Source organism: Mobula hypostoma, chromosome X1, assembly GCF_963921235.1.
Source record: "Mobula hypostoma chromosome X1, sMobHyp1.1, whole genome shotgun sequence".
Lineage (NCBI taxonomy): Eukaryota > Metazoa > Chordata > Chondrichthyes > Myliobatiformes > Myliobatidae > Mobula > Mobula hypostoma.
This window is the reverse complement of record NC_086128.1, coordinates 49,073,341-49,096,510: the sequence shown is the minus strand read 5'-3', so window position 1 is coordinate 49,096,510 and position 23,170 is coordinate 49,073,341. Positions and strand designations below refer to the sequence as shown.

General features: G+C 40.6%; 1 protein-coding gene across 4 annotated transcripts in view; it reads left to right on the top strand.

Annotated features, from left to right (window-relative positions):
• The window catches only part of atxn7l3a (ataxin 7 like 3a), a 72,293-nt gene extending 49,136 nt beyond the window's left edge, over positions 1-23,157 (top strand). For all 4 annotated transcript variants that reach the window (XM_063037334.1, XM_063037333.1, XM_063037336.1 and 1 more), the window contains 5 exons: positions 1,856-1,924; positions 2,136-2,179; positions 10,911-10,982; positions 13,507-13,640; positions 18,686-23,157. In XM_063037334.1, coding sequence (XP_062893404.1) covers positions 1,856-1,924; positions 2,136-2,179; positions 10,911-10,982; positions 13,507-13,640; positions 18,686-18,831 — 465 coding nt within the window. In that variant the 3' untranslated portion in view covers positions 18,832-23,157. The remainder of the gene's footprint in view (positions 1-1,855; positions 1,925-2,135; positions 2,180-10,910; positions 10,983-13,506; positions 13,641-18,685) is intronic.
• The last annotated feature ends 13 nt before the right edge of the window (positions 23,158-23,170 follow it).

Genomic DNA, 23,170 nt, shown 5'->3' with positions numbered 1-23,170 from the left:
ACTGGTTATACCTTCCCCAGAAGCTATATCAATGATCTAGAAACCCTGTCCCCTGCACCAGTTCATCAGCTATGTATTCATTTACCAAATCATCCTATTTTTACCCTCACTGCTGTGTGCTACAAGCAGTAATACATGGGTTACTACCCATGAGGTCCTGCATTTCAGCCTTCTACCTAACTCTTTGTATTCTATCTTTAGGACCTCCTCCTTTTCCTACTTGTGTTGTTGTTACCAATATGTTCCACAATTTCCGACTGTACACCATCTCCCTTTAGAGTGATCCGAGACACTCCTGATCCTGGCACTTGGGAGGCAACATACCATCCTGGTCTCTCTTTCATGTCCACAGAATCTCTTGTGCAGACAAGAGATCTCTTGTGGAATCCCCTATCACTGCTGCAGTCCTTTTCTCCTCCCTTCCCTTCTGAGCCACAGCGCCAGACTCCTTGCCAGCGACCCGGTCGCTACGGTTCTCCCCCCACCCCCGCCCCCGGTAGGTTCTCCTCAACAGTTTCCAGAATGATATACTTATTATTGAGGGGAATTGCCACAGGGGTACTTTATCAAAAAATGATTAATGTTACAGGAGGAGGGCACATGGAGTTGGTGGGCCAAAAAGCCTGTTTTCATGCTGTATGACTCTAAATATCACTAGGAAGACTCTAGTTCTAATTCTGAAAGGAAAGGGATTTTGCCTTTTCACTTTTCTGGTATTCTCCCCCAATCCACTTTTTAGGGTAAGATTGTTGGATCACGTCAGAATGAGTATTTCTCCATGGTCAGGTAAATCATGAGACAGGAGAGTCCATACCTTTCCCCCCCACTTGTGAAGGCTTCGCTTTGCATTCGCTTTTCTCCCCTATCATCTGAAAGACAGTATAGAGCAACATGAAAGGGTATTGCCTGAGATTCAGTCTTTCCCAGGTGCTTGTAGCTGGATAATAGGGAATTAATGAATACAATAATAGTCAGGGTCTGAAATTCACTGGCTAAAAGGACAATGTACGAGGGGTGATTGATAAGTTCGTGGCCTGAGGTAGAAGGAGTCAATTTTAGAAAACCTAGCACATTTATTTTTCAACATAGTCCCCTCCTACATGTACACACTTAGTCCAGCGGTCGTGGAGCATACGGATCCCTTTTTTGTAGAAGTGGTCCACAGCAGGGGTGATTGATAAGTACGTGGCCTACGGTAGAAGGAGATAAGTTATTAACTTCAAACTTTCTGCATTATCACTCAAAGAGTTGTACTGCACGTGCATGTAATGAGAGCTTCTTGGACCTCCAGGTGGTCCACAGCAGGGGTGATTGATAAGTTCGTGGCCTAGAGGTAGAAGGAGATGAGTTATACAGCTCTCGTTACATGCCCCTGCAATTCAACTCTTTGAATGAAAATGCAGAAAGTTTGAAGTTAATAACTTATCTCCTTCTACCCTAGGCCACGTACTTATCAATCACCGCTGCTATGGACCACTTCTGGAGGTCCAAGACACTGACCTCTACAAAGAAAGGATCCGTATGCTCCACGACCGCTGGACTAAATGTGTAAATGTAGGAAAAATAAATGTGCTAGGTTTTCTAAAATTGACTCCTTCTAACTTGGGCCACGAACTTATCAATCACCCCTCGTAGGCAGAAAACATCATTACATTAGAGGTTAACTAACTGGATGAGCACTTAATGAACTCTAGCCTATAGGCTGGGAAATGGGGTCATTCTAAGAAATTTTAGCTGACATGGAATTAAACATGATGGTCTGACAGTTGGGATCTTGAGTTATAACTGTATGATTAAAGCCAAAATAAGTCTCACAGTATGTTGTAATACTTAGTTCTGCTCTTCTCTGGCATAGTACAACAACAATTCTGGCATCAACTATGAAAACCTGGGTCCTGAAGAATTGCGCTCATTGCTGACAACGGTTAGTGTTAACCAACGGTGAGGTGTGAAAGCTCTTGGAAAACTGGAAGTACAGTGAAGATAAACTTCAATCCTGCATGTTTCATTTGTTTGTTTGTGACAATGTCCTCGTGTTGCCATCTTGCACATTGTCTGGTTTTATGTGAATGATAAATCTGCTTTTGGTCAGATTCCATGGGGCTTTCTCAGTAAATCTGCCTCCTCTTTTTCAGCAATGTGGTGTCATCTCGGAGCACACCAAGAAAATGTGTACAAGGTAAGAATCCTGAAAAATAACTTGCCCTGCAAAGAATAAAGTGTAGTTCTCGACTTTTTATGGTGCTATTTAACCATTAAAAGTGATTTAAAATACTGTCAGGCATGAGGCTTGAATGAGTGCAAAGTCATTTAATCATCTGAATTACACACCTATTTGTAAGAAATAAAGAATGAAGGTTCTCAGAAGACGAAGTGACAAATAGTATTGTTAGGAAATAGGAGGAATGAGAAGTACCAAATGTAAAGTACAGGTCGACCTTCACTAATCTGGCACTATTGGGACCTGAGGAGTGCCGGATTAGTGAAAATGCCGAATTACAGAAGGATCGCATTAAGCATAATCAGTGCCGGATTATCGAAGGAACCAGATTGCAGGTAGTCGGATTAGTGAAGGTTGACCTGTAGTCTAAAATGGGTTTGAAGCACATGTTTGTAAATGCTGGAGTATGATAAATAAGACTAATATCTCATAGGATTCTGATGTTAAGCCCCAATGGAGATCTTGCTCAAAGCAGGTGAAGATTGATACATAATATTTCTGGATACAAGATACTCAGGAAATATGGGGAAAGAAACAAAATTTGGGTTGGCAGTTTTCACCAAATCATTGTTAAACAAAAGGTTGATCCATTTGATAGAGGAAGTTTGACATGAGGGAAGTAAGAAGTAAAAAGTAAGTTGAGAAATAATGGGGAGTTGAGGAATAAATTTGTGGGCCATTGCAGAGAAGTGTAAGGATCATTGAGAAGTGATTGAGGGGACATTCCCCATAATTCCCATGTGGATTACATAATAGTGCTAAGGACAAAGAAAGGGAGGAATACCTGACTATGTTTCAGAAAACTTTCATGATCAATGTATTTCCATCCAGTAGGGTGGAAGAAATGCTGGATTTACTTGTGGGAAGTGAACTTGGTTTCAAAAGAAAAGCATTTAAAGCTCAGTCATCATAATATCATGTTTAAATTCAATTTGGGAAAGAAGATATATATCAAACTAGGGTTTTTAAAAGGGATCTGATCAGGATCGGAATGAAATATTGGTTGGTTAAACAGTAAATGAAAAATGGGTTCCTGCCAAAAAAAAGGACGATTTGTTCATGGAATATGCTCTTTACCAAGAAGCATAAAAGAAGGGAATTTGTAAATGGAATTCACTGAAACATGAAAGATTATTGCCCTAACTTTGCAGTTGTGATAATGGCTGATTGACAGCAGTGCTTCCTATGGAATAGTTTGGGACCTGGGAGCCCATCCTGGTAATGGTTAACAGCAGCTTTAGAGCTCAAAATGCAGTAATTATTCATCTTGGCTTGAGATCACCATCAGAGAAGCAAGTTTGATTCACTCCATGTGATATCAAAAAATGTGTGAAAGCACTGCATGTACTAAAGGCTTAAGAAACAAATAATGTCCTTGAGTAGGACTGAAGACTTGCATTCCAAAGCCAGCATGCCTCTAGTCAAATTACTCTGTTACAGCTATAGCACTGGCAGTTACACAATGTGTAAGAAATTGCTTCAGTTTGTCGTATTCACTAAAAGCAGGACTAATCTGGCTAATTGCCCTTCTCTCAATCATAATCAAAGTGATGGACTGTTGCTAACAGGTCAAGTGACAAATACAAGGGATTCTGGTTAATTGGGACAAATTGGAACCAATACATTTGGGCCCAATTAAATGGCTGCCCCACTCAATTGATGCTGTTTAAAGACTCTCAAAATGCTGGAGGAAGTTAGCAGGCCAGGCAGCATCTATGGAAAAAAGTGCAGCCGACGTTTTAGGCTGTGACCCTTCCTCAGGCTGGAGCATTTTGTGTGTGTTGCTTGGATTTACAGCATCTGCAGATTTTCTTTTGTTTGTGCTATTCGCTGTAAGCACGGTATAGTGTTTAACGGCTGCACAGGTGCACATGACTGATGCAGGTTAAAAACTTTGGCAACGATGTCCTGTCCTGTCCTGTTGAAGCAGTATAGTAACCTAAATAAACTAAGGGAATCCTGGCTATTTTCTCGATTAGGTTTTGTTCTTTAAGTGCTTTCCCAAATATACGTCTGCCCTTAACCAGTGGCCCAACTAACCGGAATCCACTGTATTGTCAAATAAACTGCTCACTCATAACCAATTTGGCTTTTGCCAGGACTGCCTGGCTTCAACCCTCATCACAATCTTGGTCAATAGAAGGAAAGTACCAGTGATATTAGTTATATTTTAGAAAAAGGAAGGTGGAAATATTGTTGGTGCAATTATGTTATGCCAGAAGAGTTACAAGACCCAACTATCTTAATTTGCTTCATCTATCACTTTCCTGACGCTCCAAAATGTCCTGCCATTTATTGAATACTTCCCCTTTCCATTTGCCCTCCCAAAGCACATATGTTGTACTTGATTTTAAATTAAGTAGGATTTTTTGAAGTATTTGTTAATGCCATCTGCTCCATACCACTGATCCCTTAGAACTGACATTTGATATCAATGTAAGTAAAGGGGAAATCCAAGCCTCCAAGATTGATTGTAGTCAGTTTTCCTTGAGGAAAGTACAGTACAAAGTGCTGCAGGAGTTCAACAAGTTGAACAGAAATTTGTGGACTTTGAGGTCAGTATTGGACACTGTTTTCACTGCTGACAAATGCAATTGATCAGTGAAGATATGGTAGGAATCTTTTTAAAAAACAGATAAAGCAGGACAAAGTGTGTGTGAAAAACTAGTTAACAATAAACTTCAGTGAGTGTTGGATAACTAAAATGCCCAATGAGCCAGCGAATGATGCGTATTAAGATAATCGAAACTAAATGGTACAATTTTGAAGGAGTTGGTGGAAGCTGCACTCATCTTTGGAGCAGTAGGACAATCAGAGTCGAGTTTATTATCACTAATGTGAAATTTGTTGTTTTGTGGCAATACATAAAATATACGATAAGTGATCATAAATATATATAAAAAAGATTTTAAAAGTAGTACAAAAAGAGAACAAAGATAGTGTGGTAATGTTCATAGGTTCATTGTCCATTCAGCAAACTGATGGCGGAGGGGAAGCTGTTCCTGAAATGTTAGCATGTGCCTTTAGGCTCACATATTTCGCCTCTAATGGTAGTAATGAGAAGAGTGCATGTCCTGGGTGATGGAGGTCCTTAATAATGGGCTTTTTAAAGCATTGCCTTTTGAAGATGTCTTCATTGCTGAGGAGGCTAGTGCACATGATAGAGCTGACTGAGTTCACAACTTTCTGTAGCCTTTTTCCAGTCTAGTGCATTGAGGCCCCTTCATGCCAGACAGTGATGCAATCAGATAGAATGTTCTCCACTGTACATCTATAGAAATTTGCTGGAGTCTTTCATGAAAAGGCTTGTCAGAAGGGCAGTGTTATGATAATTGTGAGGGATTTTAACATGCGAGTGGACTGGGAAAATCAGGTCGGCACTGGATCTCAAGAGAGAGAATTTGTAGAATGTCTGCCAGATGGCTTTTTAGAACAGCTTGTTGTTGAGCCCACTAGGGGATCAGCTGTACTGGATTGGGTATTGTGTAATGAACCGGAGGTGATTGGAGAGATTGAGGTGAAGAAACCCTTAGGAGGCAGTGATCATAACATGATTGAGTTCACTGAAATTTGAAAAAGAGAAGCTGAAATCTGATGTGTCGGTATTTCAGTGGAGTAAAGGAAATTACAGTGGCATGAGAGAGGAACTGACCAAAGTTGACTGGAAAGGGACACTGGTGGGAAAGATGGCAGAGCAGCAGTGGCTGGAGTTTATGCGAGAAGTGAGGAAGGTGCAAGACAGATATATTCCAAAAAAGAAGAAATTTTCGAATGGAAAAAGGATGCAACCGTGGTTGACAAGAGAAGTCAAAGCCAAAGTTAAAGCGAAGGAGAGGGCATACAAGGAAGCAAAAATTAGTGGGAAGGCAGAGGATTGGGAAGTTTTTAAAAGCTTACAAAAGGAAACTAAGAAGGTCATTAAGAGGGAAAAGATTAACTATGAAGGGAAGCTAGCAAATAATATCAAAGAGGATACTAAAAGCTTTTTCAAGTATATAAAGAGTAAAAGACAGGTGAGAGTAGATATAGGACCGATAGAAAATGATGCTGGAGAAATTGTAATGGGAGATAAGGAGATGGCAGAGGAACTGAATGAGTATTTTGCATCAGTCTTCACTGAGGAAGACAGCAGTATACCGGACACTCAAGGTGGCAGGGAAGAGAAGTGTGCGCAGTCACAATTATGACAGAGAAAGTACTCAGGAAGCTGAATAGTCTAAAGGTAGATAAATCTCCCAGACCAGATGGATTGCACTCTCGTGTTCTGAAGGAAGTAGCTGTGGAGATTGCAGAGGCATTAGCGATGATCTTTCAAAAGTTGATAGATTTTGGCATGGTTCCGGAGGACTGGAAGATTGCAAATGTCACTCCGCTATTTAAGAAGGGGGCAAGGGAGCAAAAAGGAAATTATAGACCTGTTAGCTTGACGTCGGTGGTTGGGAAGTTGTTGGAGTCGATTGTCAAGGATGAGGTTACGGAGTACCTGGAGGCATATGACAAGATAGGCAGAACTCAGTATGATTTCCTTAAAGGAAAATCCTGCCTGACAATTTTTACAAACTATTACATTTTTTTGAGGAAATTACCAGTAGGCTAGACAGGGGAGATGCAGTGGATGTTGTATATTTGGATCTTCAGAAGGCCTTTGACAAGGTGCCACACATGAGGCTACTTAACAAGATAAGAACCCATGAAATTACGGGAAAGTTACATACGTGGATAGAGCGTTGGCTGATTGGCAGGAAACAGAGAGTAGGAATAAAGGGATCCTATTCTGGTTGGCTGCCGGTTACCAGTGGTGTTCTACAGGGGTCCGTTTCTTTTTACATTGTACATCAACGATTTAGATTATGGAATAGATGGCTTTGTGGCTAAGTTTGCTGACGAGACGAAGATAGGTGGAGAGGCCAGTAGTGCTGAGGAAACAGAGAGTCTGCAGAGAGACGTGGATAGATTGGAAGAATGGGCAAAGAAGTGGCAAATGAAATACAATGTTGGAAAGTGTATGGTTATGCACTTTGGCAGAAGAAATAAATGGGCAGACTATTATTTAAATGGGGAAAGAATTCAAAGTTCTGAGATGCAACGGGACTTGGGAGTCCTCATACAGGATACCCTTAAGGTTAACCTCCAGGTTGAGTCAGTAGTGAAGAAGGCGAATGCAATGTTGGCATTCATTTCTAGAGGAATAGAGTATAGGAGCAGGGATGTGATGTTGAGGCTCTATAAGGCGCTGGTGAGACCTCACTTGGAGTACTGTGGGCAGTTTTGGTCTCCTTATTTAAGAAAGGATGTGCTGACGTTGGAGAGGGTACAGAGAAGATTCACTGGAATGATTCTGGGAATGAGAGGGTTAACATATGAGGAACGTTTGTCCGCTCTTGGACTGTATTCCTTGGAGTTTAGAAGAATGAAGGGGGACTTCATAGAAACATTTCGAATGTTGAAAGGCATGGACAGAGTGGATGTGGCAAAGTTGTTTCCCATGATGGGGGAGTCCAGTACAAGAGGGCATGACTTAAGGATTGAAGGGCACCCATTCAAAACAGAGATGCAAAGAAATTTTTTTAGCCAGAGGGTGGTGAATCTATGGAATTTGTTGCCACGGGCAGCAGTGAAGGCCAAGTCATTGCGTGTATTTAAGGCAGAGATTGATAGGTATCTGAGTAACCAGGGCATCAAAGGTTATGGTGAGAAGGTGGGGGAGTGGGACTAAATGGGAGAATGGATCAGCTCATGATAAAATGGCAGAGCAGACTCGATGGGTCTAATGGCCGACTTCTGCTCCGTTGTCTTAAGGTCTTATGGACTTACCAAATCTCCTCAAACTCCGAATGAAATATAGCCGCTGTCGTGCCCTCTTTGTAATTGCATCAATATGTTGGGCCCAGGATAGATCTTCAGAGAGAAACGAGAAAATCTGCAGATGCTGGAAATCCAAGCAACACATACAAATGCTGGAGGAACTCAGCAGGCCAGGCAGCATCTATGGGAATGAGAATTGTTGACGTTTCAGGCCAAAGCCCCTTGGCAGGACTGGAGGAAAAAAAGCTGAGGAGTAGATTTTAAAGGTGGGGGGAGGGGAGAGAGAAACCTGAACGGGGAGGGATGAAGTAAAGAACTTGAAAGTTGATAGGTGAAAGAGACAGAAGGCCATGGAAAAAAAAGGGAGGAGGAACACCTGAAGGAGCCAATGGGCGGGCAAGGGGATGAGGTGAGAGAGGGAAAAGAGGATGGGAAATGGTGAAGGAGAGGAGAGGGGGTGGGGGGCATTACCAGAACTCTGAGAAATCGATGTTCATGCCATAAGGTTGGAGGCTACCCAAATGGAATATGAGGTTTTGTTCCTCCAACTTAAGTGTGGCCTCATCACGACAGTAGAGGAGGCCATGGATTTATACTGCTCTGGAAAGAATGATTTACTGAATGGGACTGGGGATTGAGAATCTTGCAAGTACTGGAGGAGCTGGGGTTACTCCAGCAGAGATCATCAAAAAGAGATTTGAGAAGTGCATGTAAACAGAATGCAAATTAAAGCATCAGAGACGCAACAAGGAATAAAATTACAGTTGGTTGTTATCATGAACGCATTAACTGAAAGGATCAAAGATGCTGATTCAATTATAATTTCCAGTGGGAAAATTCTTGAAGAATGTGGAATAAGTAAGGGAGTAAAACATACTACCAAACTGCATATTACCAAATAATTTCTTATGTACTGTATCACTTGCAAAACACACAAAATGCTGGAGGAACTCAGCGGGTCAGGCAGCATCTATGGAAAATAATAAACAGTCAATATTTCAGGCCGAGACCCTTCTTCAGGATTGAGAAAGAAAGAGGAAGATGCCAGAGTAAAAAGGTGGGGGGAGGGCAAAGAGGTTGCTCGACGAAACAGTCTCCCACTGTATTATTTTGTGGGTAAAACTACCAACGTGAGTTTTTTTTAACTAGAATAATAAGCAATGTATTAAAAATGAGTTACTTTTAAATATTTTGGTCTAAGTAGTCTTAATTCAGATTTTGAGGATAAACTAGCAACTTTAGGTAATATGTCAATAGATTATATCAGATGAAAATTTCTCTTAATATGATATTGATTACATATAGAAATTCTGCAGCAATCTGAGCAGCACACACTATGCATGTGAAGAGAAACAAAGGAGATATTTTAAATTTCACAGTGGACTCTAGAGCACCCAAAGTTTGTAGTTCTTTTAATGAGGATTGTAAACAGTAGCATGGACATACTGGATTGAATTGCCCATGTTTCTGTGCTGTGAGAACGATGATGCATGAGATGGGCTGTGTCTGATGGAGCAACACTTGTGGTATGCTTGGAAATGGACGTTTCACAGACAGGCGTACAGTGGCATGCAAAAGTTTGGGCACCTCTAGTCAACATTTCTGTTACTGTGAATAGCTAAGTGAGTAAACGATGAACTGATTTCCAAAAGGCATAAAGTTAAAGATGACACATTTCTTTAATATTTTAAACAAGAAAACTGTTTTATTTCCATCTTTTACAGTTTCAAAATAACAAAAAGGGAAAAGGGCCCAAAGCAAAAGTTTGGGCACCCTGCATGGCAGTACTTAGTAACACCCCCTTTGGCAAGTATCACAGCTTGTAAATGCTTTTTGTAGCCAGCTAAGAGTCTTTCAATTCTTGTTTGGGGGATTTTTGCCCATTCTTCCCTGCAAAAGCCTTCTAGTTCTGTGAGATTCTTGGGCCGTCTTGCATGCACTGCTCTTTTGAGGTCTATCCACAGATTTTCGATGATGTTTAGGTCAGGAGACTGTGAGGCCCATGGCAAAACCTTCAGCTTGCGCCTCTTGAGGTAGTCCACTGTGGATTTTGAGGTGTGTTTAGGATCATTATCCTGTTGTAGAAGCTATCCTCTTTTCATCTTCGGCTTTTTTACAGACGGTGTGATGTTTGTTTCCAGAATTTGCTGGTATTTAATTGAATTCATTCTTCCTTCAACCAGTAAATGTTCCCCGTGCCACTAGCTGCAACACAAGCCCAAAGCATGATCAATCCACCCCCGTGCTTAACAGTTGGAGAGGTGTTCTTTTCATGAATTCTGCACCCTTTTTTCTCCAAACATACCTTTGCTAATTGCGGCCAAAAAGTTCTATTCAAAAGGTTCAAAGGAACACCTAAACAAGCCTGATGCATTTTGGAAACAAGTCCTGCGGACTGATGAAGTTAAAATAGAACTTTAATAGAATCTGTGGATAGACCTCAAAAGAGCAGTGCCTGCAAGACGGCCCAAGAATCTCACAGAACTAGAAGCCTTTTGCAAGGAAGAATGGGTGAAAATCCCCCAAACAAGAACTGAAAGACTCTTAGCTGACTACAAAAAGCGCTTACAAGCTGTGATAACTTGCCAAAGGGGGTGTTACTAAGTACTGCCTGCAGCATGCCCAAACTTTTGCTTCGGGCCCTTTTCCTTTTTGTTATTTTGAAACTGTAAAAGATGGAAATAAAAAAGTTTTCTTGCTTAAAATATTAAAGAAATGTGTCATCTTTAATTTTATGCCTTTTGGAAATCAGTTCATCTTTTACTCGCTTAGCTATTCACAGTATCAGAAATTTTGACCAGGAGCGCTCAAACTTTTGCATGCCACTTTATGTGTACAGTACTTGGTATGTACTTGTTTAATTATATTTTAACTATTTTTGTAGATCATTGCGATGCCCTCAGCATACAGATGAGCAGCGACGATCTGTACGGGTCTACCTCCTGGGATCTTCAGTGTAAGTTCTATTAGAAAAAGAAAACCATAGGAAAACTACAGCACGGAAACAGGCCTTTTGGTCCTTCTTGGCTGTGCCGAACCATTTTCTGCCTGGTCCCACTGACCTGTACACGGACCATATCTCTCCATACACCCCCCATCCATGTATCTGTCCAATTTATTCTTAAATGTTAAAAAGGAACCCACATTTACCACCTCGTCTGGCAGCTCATTCCATACTCCCACCACTCTCTGTGTGAAAAAGCCCCCCCTAATGTTCCCTTTAAACTTTTCCCCCTTCACCCTTAACCCATGTCCTCTGGTTTTTTTCTCCCCTTGCCTCAGTGGAAAAAGCCTGCTTGCATTCACTCTATCTATACCCATCATAATTGTATATACCTCTATCAAATCTCCCCTCATTCTTCTACGCTCCAGGGAATAAAGTCCTAACCTATTCAACCTTTCTCTGTAACTGAGTTTCTCAAGTCCCGGCAACATCCTTGTAAACCTTCTCTGCACTCTTTCAACCTTATTTATATCCTTCCTGTAATTTGGTGACCAAAACTGAACACAATACTCCAGACAACAGGAATTCTGCAGATGATGGAAATTCAAGCAACACACATCAAAGTTGCTGGTGAACGCAGCAGGCCAGGCAGCATCTATAGGAAGAGGTGCAGTCGACGTTTCAGGCCGAGACCCTTCGTCAGGACGAAGGGTCTCGGCCTGAAACGTCGACTGCACCTCTTCCTACAGATGCTGCCTGGCCTGCTGCGTTCACCAGCAACAATACTCCAGATTTGACCTCACCAATGCCTTATACAACCTCATCATAACATTCCAGCTCTTATACTCAATACTTCGGTTAATAAAGGCCAATGTACCAAAAGCTCTCTTTACGACCCTACCTACCTGTGACACCACTCTTAGGGAATTTGTATCTGTATTCCCAGATCCCTCTGTTCTACTGCACTCCTCAGTGCCTTACCATTAACCCTGTATGTTCTACCTTGGTTTGTCCTTCCAACGTGCAATACCTCACACTTGTCTGTATTAAACTCCATCTGCCATTTTTCAGCCCATTTTTACAGCTGGTCCAAGTCCCTCTGCAGGCTCTGAAAACCTTCCTCACTTTCTACTACACCTCCATTCTTTGTATCATCAGCAAATTTGCTGATCCAATTTACCACATTATCATCCAGATCATTGATATAGGTGACAAATAACAATGGACCCAGCACTGATCCCTATTGTGAGCATTAAGTGTATTTGATCAGGCAGCTTCTTAGAGTAATGTCTTAACTCCCAATTGATAACAAGCAACTCAGATAGGGTACTATGTCATGCATGCTTCCTTCAGCTTTAACTTTGCAGTGCTCTAGGTAACATTTAGCATCATCTCTTTTCTACCCACCAGGAACAGGTGAATAAATGTTGATTGGCCAATTTAATATTTTTTCATTTTCAGGAGAGTATGATCTGAGATACTTGTATGTTGAGATTGGCAGCATACATCGTACTCGTGGCCACTGTTATTTTGTGAATATTGCTTATAATAACTAGTTTCTTGCAGTACTTATTCTTGATCAAATTCCTCTTAAATAGAGGATGTCCTGGGACAGTTACAAACACTGTGGGTTAAATAAATGAGGATAAAGAGACTGTGAAAGAAGCAATTGAAATAGACTGCAGAAATGGATTCATGAGACATATCCATTTAGGGAAATGATTCAGGATTAATGTGAGGAAGAGCATTTAAAAATGGTAATGAAAGTAGTAAAAGCAAAGACTTAGTGGGCACAATGGCAGTTTGTGCTCCGATTTCCTCCCATATACCAAAGACCTGGTTGGTAACTTAATTGTCCACTATAAGTTACCTCTAGTGCGGGAGTTCCCAACCTTTTTTTATGCCTTGGGGCCTTACCATTAATTAAGGAGTCAGTGGAACCCAGGTTGAGAACCCCCCGCTCTAGTGTGTGGGTGAGTGATAAAATCTGGGCAGAGTTGATGGAAACATACGTGGACTAAAGCAAGACTGTTCAATTGTCAGTGCAGACCAGATGGGTTAAAGGGTGTGTTTCTGTTTATGACTTTATTGATTCTGATGGCTTTTTCTCATTCATAAGTCGATTGGCTTAAGTCGAGTAGTTCCAGGCCCTGCTGGGTCTATCATCTCATGGTGCTCGGTTCTTATTGCAGCAGCGCAGACCCTTACAAAGAAGCCAGAGATTGATAGGTTCTTGATTGGACAAGGCATCAAAGGTTACGGGGAGAAGGCCAGGAAATGGGTTTGAGGAGGAGGAAGGAAAAGGATCAGCCCTGATTGAATGGCAGAGCTGACTCGATGGACCAAATGGCCTAACGCTGCTCCTATGTCTTATGGTCTTATGGAAACAAAACTTGTGGTCCTATAGTGCATGTGTTAATCAATTACTAGATAAATCTCCCATATGCTCCATTATTGTTTTAAGTGTAGAGTCAAGTGGTACAGTTGTGATTACAGCACAGTGCTGTTGCTTAGGTCATCTTTTCCCTCATTTCAGATCCCTTCCCGAATCTGAAGTAACTGTAGAAAATGAGAGTTATGATGCTTCAGAGAGCCAGAGCTTTATGAGCCGACTACAGTGGGATGGCACATCAGATATTTCACCTTCTGATTCAGCATCTTCCAAAGCAAGTAAGTGCTCTTTTAGCTGTTAATGATTGGTGGTACCAGATTAATGCAGACCAGAGTTGCTTCATTTGGAAGTACTCACTTTGGAGTATTGTCTATGCTGTTAGTGTTTGTTTCAAACTAGTAAGGCTGGTGCTGTCATTTTTTTCTCTGTGACATTCTGATGGCAAGCTGAGGGAGGTGATTTCATGAATGTGACTGCCCCAGACTTTTCTGAAGTTCCATGTGGAGGTGATGGCATTTCTTCATGTTATTGTCACAAAGTTGAGAACTCCAATGTAATTGTGCACAGATGCGAATTGCCTGAAAGGTATCAGCTACAATCTTTATGGTTATGCTCTGATGCTGCCTGTCACCTGCGATATCCAGCAATTAACACTGAGAAATCTGCTTGTTGACTTGTACCAAATTAGGCCTGACACAGGTTCAGCAACTCTCACTCATTTCGCTTCAGAAGATGAGCAGCTACCAGGTAAAGAAGTTGAAGTGTTAGGTAATTTACTTTGTTTCACTTAATTGTTAAAAATGTATTTAATTGTTTTAAACACACACAAAATGCTGGAGGAACTCAGCAGGTTAGGCAGTGTTGATGGAAATGAATAAACCGTCGATGTTTCTCTCCTCTTCAGGACTCGAAGCGGAAAGGCACCAGACATGGCTTATAAGCACAACTGAGTTATTAAGTTTTCATCCACTAAAAGCACTAATACTCAACAAAGACATATACATTGTATTCAATGTATTCCTTGAAGGTTTGCATTCTGAGTAACGGAGAAGAGCTGTTTTCTTTGCAGTTACAGTGCCCCATTGACTTCAAATCATCGCTATTTGCTGGTGCCCAACACCATGCTTCTGTATCCCTTCCTTCTGATCTCACATTCCAATTAAGTTTCCTGAATTATGTTCTGCTTGGTCATTTCAAAAATATTTTGATGTTTTATTCATTGCCATGTTATTTTTCTGCTTAGTACTAACTGCTTCAATAACTTGGCTCTTTGAACAGACGTTTGAATGCCTTTCAAATGTTCTTTTAAAATTAGTGTTTCATAATAACTTGCTTGTTTCAAATGCCTTATTCAGACTACCTAGCTTACCTAATGCTATGTTTGACCATAAGACCATAAGACATAGGAGCAGAATTAGGCCATTCGGCCCATCGAGTCTGCTCCGCCATTCCATCATGCTGATTTATTTTCCCTCTCAACCCCATTCTCCTGCCTTCTCCCGATAACATTTGACTCCATGTTTAATCAAGAACCTATCAACCTCCACTTTAAGTATACCCAATGACCTGGCCTCCACAACCATCTCAGGGAATGCATTCCACAGATCTACCACCCTCTGGCTAAAGAAATTCCTTATCATCTCTGCTCTGAAGGTCCTAGACGCCCCCATTATAGGAAACATTCTCTCCTCTCATTCTTCTAAACTCCAGTGGGTTCTGGTGCAGAGCCATCAACTTCCCTTATACCTTTTCATTCCTGGGATCATTCTCATAAACCTCCTCTCAACTCTCTAATACCACCGTATCCTTTCTTGGATATGGGGACCAAAACTGCTCACAATACTCCAAATGTGGTCTGACCAATGCATTATAAAGCATCCTTGCTTTTATACTTTAGTCCTCTTGAAATAAATACTAGCATTGCATTTGCTTTCCTTTAGGGAATTCTGCACTAGGACTCTCAACTTCCTTTGTAGACCTGATTTCTAAATTTGCCTTCTGTTTAGAAAATAGTCTACACCTTTATTCTTTCTACCAAAGTGCATGACCATACACTTTCTGACACTGTACTTCACCTGCCACTTCTTTGCCCATTCTCCAAATATTTATTTATTATTGATTGATTTATGTATTGAGATACCGTGCCCTTCTAGCCCTTTGAGCCGCACCACCCAGCAACCCCCAATTTAACCCAAGCCTAATCTCTGGACAATTTACAATGACCAATTAACCTACCAACTGGTACGCCTTTGGTCTGTGGGAGGAAACTGGAGCACCCAGAGGAAGCCAACGTGGTATGGGGAGAACGTCCTTAAAGGCAGCAGCATCAATCTGTCCAAGTTGTCCTGTTCCATCATCTAGGTTATTAATATATAACGTGAAATGTAGCAGACCCAGCACCAACCCCTGCAAAACAGGGCAGCCAGTCAGAACAAGCCCCTTCAATTACCTCTCTTTGCCTTCTGCCAGTCAGCCAATCTGTCCATGCTGGTATTTTTCCTGGAGTACACTTTAGCAACCTAATATGCGGCACCTTGTCAAAGGCCTTCTGAAGATTGAAGTAAGCAATATCCACCGAGATACCTTCTTTATCCTGCCTGTTATCTCCTTAACGAATTCCTGCAGATTTGTCAAGCAAGATTTCTCATTAAGAAAACCATGCTGACTTCAGCCTATTTTATTTTGTGCTTCCAAGTACCCCGAAACCTCATCCTTAATAATGGACTCTTGCCAATCACAGAAGTCAGGCTAACTGGCCTATAATTTCCTGTCTTTTGCCTCCCTCCCTTAAAGAGTGGATTGACATTTGCAATTTGCCAGTCCTCTGAACAATTTCAGAATCTCACTAATAATGCTTCCACAATCTCTTCAGCTACCTCTTTCAGAACCCTGGGATGCAGTCCAGCTGGTCCAGGTGATTTATATACCTTCAGGCCTTTCAGCTTCCCAAGCACCTCCTTAGTAATAGTGGCTACACTCACTTATGCACCCTGACACACTCAAATTTTTGGCATACTGCAACTGTCTTCCACAGTGAAAACCAGCACAAAATTCAGTTTGCCTGCCATTTCTTTGTCCCTCATTACTACCTCTCCAGTGTTATTTTTCAGTGAATCAATGTCCATTCTTGCCTCTCATTTACTCATTGTATATCTGAAAATAACTTCAAAGCTCAAAGTAAATTTATTAGCATGGTACATATACAACCCTGAGATTCATTTACTTGCAGGCATACTCAATAAATCCATAATAGAATAATAACCATAATAGAATCAATGCAATACTGCACCAAGTTGGGGATTCAGCCAGTGTGCAAAAGACAACAAACTCTGCAAATACAAAAAGAAAGAAATAATAATAGTATATAAATAAGCAATAAGTATTGAGAACATGAGGAGTAGAGTCCTTGAAAGTGAGTTCATAGGTTGTGGGAACATTTCAATGATGTGGCAAGTGAAGTTATCCCCTTTGGTTCAAGAGCCTGATGGTTGAGGGGTAGTAACTGTTCCTGAACCTGGTGGTATGAGCCCTGAGGCTCCTGTACTTTCTTCCTGATGGCAGCAGAGAGAAAAGAGCATGGTCTGGGTAGTAGGGATCCCTGGTGATGGATACTACTTTCCTGCGACATCACTTCATGTAGGTGTGCTCACTGATGGGGAGGGTTTTACCCGTGATTGACTGGTTAGTTCCTTGGTCTTACAGACGTTGAGTGAGAGATTGTTGTTATGACACCACTTAGCCAGATTTTTAATCTCCTATATGCTGTGCTTAGCCACACAGTCATAAGTGTAAAGCGAGTAGAGCAGGGGGCTAAGCACACAGCCTTGTGGTGCACCTGCGCTGCTGGAGATTGTGGTGGAAATGTTGCCAATCCAAACTGACTGGGGTCTGCAAGTGAGGCAATCAAGGATCCGATTGCACAAGGGAGTATTGAGGCCAAGGTTTGAAGCTTATTAGTTTTAAGGAGATGATGGTATTGAATGCAGAGGTATAGTCGATAAAGAGCATCCTGCTACTGCTGTCCAGATGTTCCAGGGTTGAGTAGTGAAGAGCCAATGAGATGGCATCTGTGGACCTGTTTATCCAGTAGGCAAATTGGAGCAGATCCAAGTCGTTTCTCAGGTAGGAGTTGACATGTTTTATCACCAACCTCTCAAAACACTTCATCGCTTTGGATGTATGTGTTACTGGATGATAGTCATTGAGGCAGGCTATCACTTTCTTCTTGGGCAGCTGGGAAACTCAGACTGCTGAAGCAAGAGATTAAAGATCTCAGTGAACATGCCAGCCAGTTGATCAGCACAGGTCCTCCGTACTTGGCCAGGAATGCCTTCTGGGACGGATGCTTTTCATAAATTCACTCTCCCAAAGGCTGAGGTCACAGGATCTTCGGTGGATGTGCGAGTTTGTGATGGTTCCTCCGTGTTTTGATGGTCAAAGTGAGCATAGAATGCATTGAGCTCATCTGGAAGGGAAGCCCTGTTGCTTGTTTTAACTTTGTAAGAGGTGATAGTATTCAAGCCCTACCACAACTGTCAAGCATTCTCCGTTGATTCAATTTCAGTCCAGAATTGCCTCTTCTCCCATGAGATTGCTTTCCAAAGATTGTGCCTGGACCTCTTGTAACCTTTTTAGCCACTAAACTTGAATGCCTCTGATCTGGCCCTCAGCAGATTGCAGATCTCATGATTCATCCAGGGGTTCTAGTTGGGGAAAATGGAATGATTTTGTGGGGACACACTTATTTGAAACTGTTTTAACAATGTCTGTGGCTACCATGGTGCATTCATTCTGATTGACAGATGAGACCTTGACACTGCCCAGTCCACCAACTCGAAGCAATCCCATAGCTGCTCCTCTGTCTCCTGCGAGCACCTCTTTGCTTTCCTAATCTCTGGAGCTTTGTTCTTTAGCTTCTGCCTGTATGCAGGTAGGAAAAGGGCAGCCAAGTGTTCAGATTTACCATATCTATCAGATCTCATAGCATATTTTTTACATTGGTAGGTGTTAGCTACCTCTGACAGGTCCCAGCCTAACAGATTCTATCACTTGTTTCAGTGTTCCCATGTTTATATAGTAATGATTATAAGTGGATGCCTTGGCTAGTTTTTCCCACTTCCACTAGGAATGCTGAGTCTAATTACAACTCTAGATGTCACCACAATAAAAACTGATTTTTGTGTCATTATAATTCTTTATATTTTATCTACCTGTTGTTGCATTTGAGACCAACTTGACTGAACCCCAAGCACCATAGATGGTGTGCATAGAAATGATTGTGTATGCTTGCATTGCTAACATGTTTTTATTGCTCCACGTGAAGGTACCAACAATTCTGATTCCAAGAAGAGCAAAAAAAAGAAGCCTCACCTTGGACTTCCTAGTGCTCCTGGCATGAGTTCCAGTAAGAAGAAGAAACTCAAAGCACCAGCTCCACCTACTTCTAGCATATATGATGAAATCAACTGAAAGAAATTCTGCTCTATCTCAATGAGTTTCACATTTGTGGTTACTGTGACGAGATGACCATTGAACCACCCACTTCCTAGGAAGAGTGGATTGGCTTCAAGATTGTACTTGACCCTTCGATGCTTATGGTCCTGTAAACTGAAGGCTTCATTTCATGATGCTTGACATTTGTCGTTTCTTATTTATTATACAAAGAATGAGGGAATTTGCAGGTGTACAAAGCTGATGAAGTGTTGCTGTTTGATTGCATTAATTGTATACTGGTCTCAATGATGAAAACTTATGCCTGAAACTGCCACTCATTTCTGACTTACCTCTAGATAAACCTTTCAATCCCTTGTTATGCCAGACCTGGCTATGAGTTTACAACTTTTCCCTTTTATATTGTGCACCATTTTGTGATGCCTCAGAGAGCTGCTCATAGCATTTGTTGTGCCAACTGTGTGAGGGCAAGGATTAGTCACTGTGTAGCTTTATAGTGTTCCTATGTACTTATCAAAGATTAGCATTTCCGTTTGCAGTGTTCTTCATGAAGGCTGTGGAGAGCGGGTCAGCCACCAGGGTAAGTGCAGCAACTGGACTTCAAAAGTAGAGTAAGCTGTGAAATCTTTCTCAAGGCTGTATTAGATCAGATGATCCAGATAAATGATGTCAACATCACAGCAGAACATTTTGTGCTGGCATGACCAAACTGTAATTCAAAAATATTTCAGTTTGTCCAATGCACCTTTCTAAAGCTTCACACTTCCCTTGAAGTTAATTCAAATGTAAGGTTAAATACTGCTAGGTATTCATCCCTAATTTTGTAACAATATCCAAAGTACCCACTGTCTTATGTTTGTAAGGGATTGACTATTCTCAAACTTGGCTTAGCCTTTCACTGTTTGAATAATGATGGATGAGCAAGTTATAATATGGATCATATGATATGGACAATAACTGATATTTTAATGAAGTCAAGATCTAGAAGGACTTTGAGCCAATCCTAACCTTTCACAAATTTGAAATGCAGTCTGGATGAGCTAGTGGCATTTTGGAACTGAAGCACAGTCAGTCAGTTAAAGCAGCACAGCAGATGGATGGAGAGCACCAAACGTTGAGGTTCCCTTTGGCATCATCAGACACAAGTGGAAAAGAGGGCAACTCATCACCACCTGTTTGTCACAACAATGTAGTCAGATACCATGATCCCAGTTATTTTGAATTTAAACAGGATTGCTGCAAGCGATTGGAATATGTTAACAGATCCTTGTGAGATTGTTGTTGTTTTCAGTTTTACTGTGACATTGGTTGACTGAAATTTGACATCCAGGTTAGATTGAGGGGTAGTTGCAGGAGGAGGCCATTAAATGTCATCACTTTTCAACAGCATATCATTCTTTGCCTGTGGGACCAAATTGGACATTTCATTTTGTTTACATCTGAGAAGCTGGAAGGATATTTTCCCCCAAAGTATATATGTTAGCAAATTTAAGATGGGTGGGTCTCAATTGCTATTTGATATTATAATAGTTGGGAGAAATGATCTGGGTGTGGTTGCTTCCTGCCAGGCAGCATGATGTTGCCCAACACTAAAAACAAATATTGCACTTTACGTCTGTTTGTATGTGTATGCTGGATTCAATATTCTTCTGGGCTTGATATGGCCCTTAATCAGGGCCCGATAATAGAACCAACACAACTGTTATGAAATGCTTTGCAGACGAAACTGAATGATCTATCACAGTTTTCAAAGAAAGGAAGATAAAAAAAAAAGGAAGTCATGAATGAATTTGGCGAATGCTTTGCATTTGTATTTTTTGTAGCTAGCTGACCTGTGTAGCACATTGAGCGTGTTCTTTTAATCATTATGTAACAGTGACTAAAACTTATGCTTCCAGTTTCACTGCATCTTGACTATAAAAACTAAATATAAACCAAGGAATGAATGCAGCAGAATGAATCCTTGCTATGCAATTAGGCCACAGTCTATTTTTGATAGACAAATATATTCTGTATTAGATCCTTTAAGAGCATGGGAAGTGGCTTATGACTGGGCTTTACTAGCCACTAATACGGTGGCTGTTTTTTGCCTCTAAAATTGTGTTGTGTGAATATTCAGAGATATGTTTGGTAAGATTGTAGCAGTTAAGTACATGAGAGCTGTGGCATTTACTTTTCACATTAACAATTTTATTTAAAGATTTTAGATAATTTTCAATTAAACAATGTTTGGCACATTTATTTCTAATTTTTTATGTTTTACCTCATGATTCTTGTAGTTTGCAGCTTCTTTGTATCTTGAGCTAGAAAATCAACAGACTGAAGTAGTCAGACAGGTGCAAGGAAGAGTTGTTCTTTAGTCTGAAAAAAAGTATGAGTGCATTTGGTATTTGAGATCCCTTTTAAGTAATGGAAGCAATTGTTTCCCTTCTGTATGCAAGTTAACAGTAGGATAGGTTGGAGTATCATCTGCTGGTCAGAGGGGTCACTAACCACCTATTGCATTATCAGTCAAGATTATAGTTGTAAGCCTTGTGTGATAGTTTCTATCAAAACACCTACTCATGTTTACCATTTTTTGATTCAGCAGTGCAGCTTTGGGAGGTCCTGAGATTGTGAAAGATGCTATAAATTGCAGATCCTCCTTTCTGCACCAGGAGATTACTGTGCCTTTCTTGTGCAATATTTTGATGCTGATCAGATGTTTGTAAGTTACAATCCCAATTTTGCCAGAAATGAGTTTTAGTTCTTCACATAGCATCTTGAAGGCAAACAATTGCTTATTCAGAGGCTGGTAGACATCATGTCTAACCTGATCAATTTATCACTGCATTGATTAAATGCCATTCAATAATATAGGGAATATAATTGGTTGAAGCATGTAAAATTGCTTAACAGTTTGGATGAAAACCAGAATCTTCTCTCTCTCCCCCCCCCCCCACCTAACTGCAATAGCATTTTAAGGGTTGGTTTGTTTTAAATACTTTTACAAGCCTATACCCTTCTACCTATATCTAGTTCTGAATGAAACAGAAAGGCTGATTCAGCTTATGCTGGTTTTTAAAAAGGAGAATGTGGAGGCACTTGTCTCTATTTTAAAAAAAGAATTGTCACCTGAACTTAAGGAATTCTTTCTTTTAAATTTTATAACTTATTGATCCTTCATTTTTCATGTATTACTGAGTTTTATTATGCCTGGACAAAATAAAGTCTAAACATTCATGCATACATGTAGTGGACAATATATGAAAGATTATTCCTTAAGTGTGTGTGGTGGCTATCCGCATGTCACTTGAAACAAATATAACTGTTTAGCGCTAGTACAACCCTTTCATCTAACCATGTTTCACGTGTATTGATATTATTTCATTTGTACTGAAAGTTTACTCCTGGAATGCTATTCTATCTGCAGTATTTATGATATTGGCATTAGCTTTTCTATACTGTTGAATTTATTAACACTGCCAGGCATGTCTTTACCATCTTGTAACACTGTTTCTTGTGTTGTAGTCTTATGTTGGTAGTTGTGTAAGTACTTGACACTGACAGATGTTCATATTTTGATTATTTTAGTGAATACTGTGTGAAATACAAGCTCCATCATTGTGTTTTGTTACAATGTAGTTGCACCAGAATTCTTGCAGACCTAACAAGTATGGGGTGAAGTTCAGATCTACTGTTTATAGTCGGTTATAGATAGCAATGTAATCTTTGCTGAGTGGGATATAGAGCATTTATACAGCCTTGATAGATTTTTATCAGGTATCTGTGATTGATTTTCTTAATTAAATCAATTTCCTCTGCACTTAATGAACTCTTAAATTCCTTTTGGGAATATGAGTATCCTTGCTCTGTCACTCAAGTTGCTGTGTAGCACTGAAAATCACATACACCCCAATAGATTTTGTCTTCAGCTGAGAAACTGGAATCACAAGTTTTAGCATGTAGGTAGATGCAGCTTTCAGGGGCAAACAACATAATGTAAGATGTTTGGCTCACAGTTCTTTGTGACTTGTGTAGTGATTCTGAAATATGCATGCAGTTATCTGTTAATCAGCATATGATCATGATTTTTAATTTTTCATACATATCCTCAAATGCTGGTTCACTGTATAATTTCTGTATTCCATAGTGACTACGTGCTGCTTTAGTGTAAATAAAAGTGTACAGTTGAACTGGATCTGGCCTTTTTGGTTCTCAATATCTACTACTATTAATATCTCAGTTACTACTGACCTGACATCCCAATTTTCATTTTTATCAACTAACTGGTTAAAATTTACAGAGATCAATAAGGTTATGTCATCTGGGATCAGAGAAGTCACAGGCCTTAATGTTAAATTTGAGTAATTAAGAA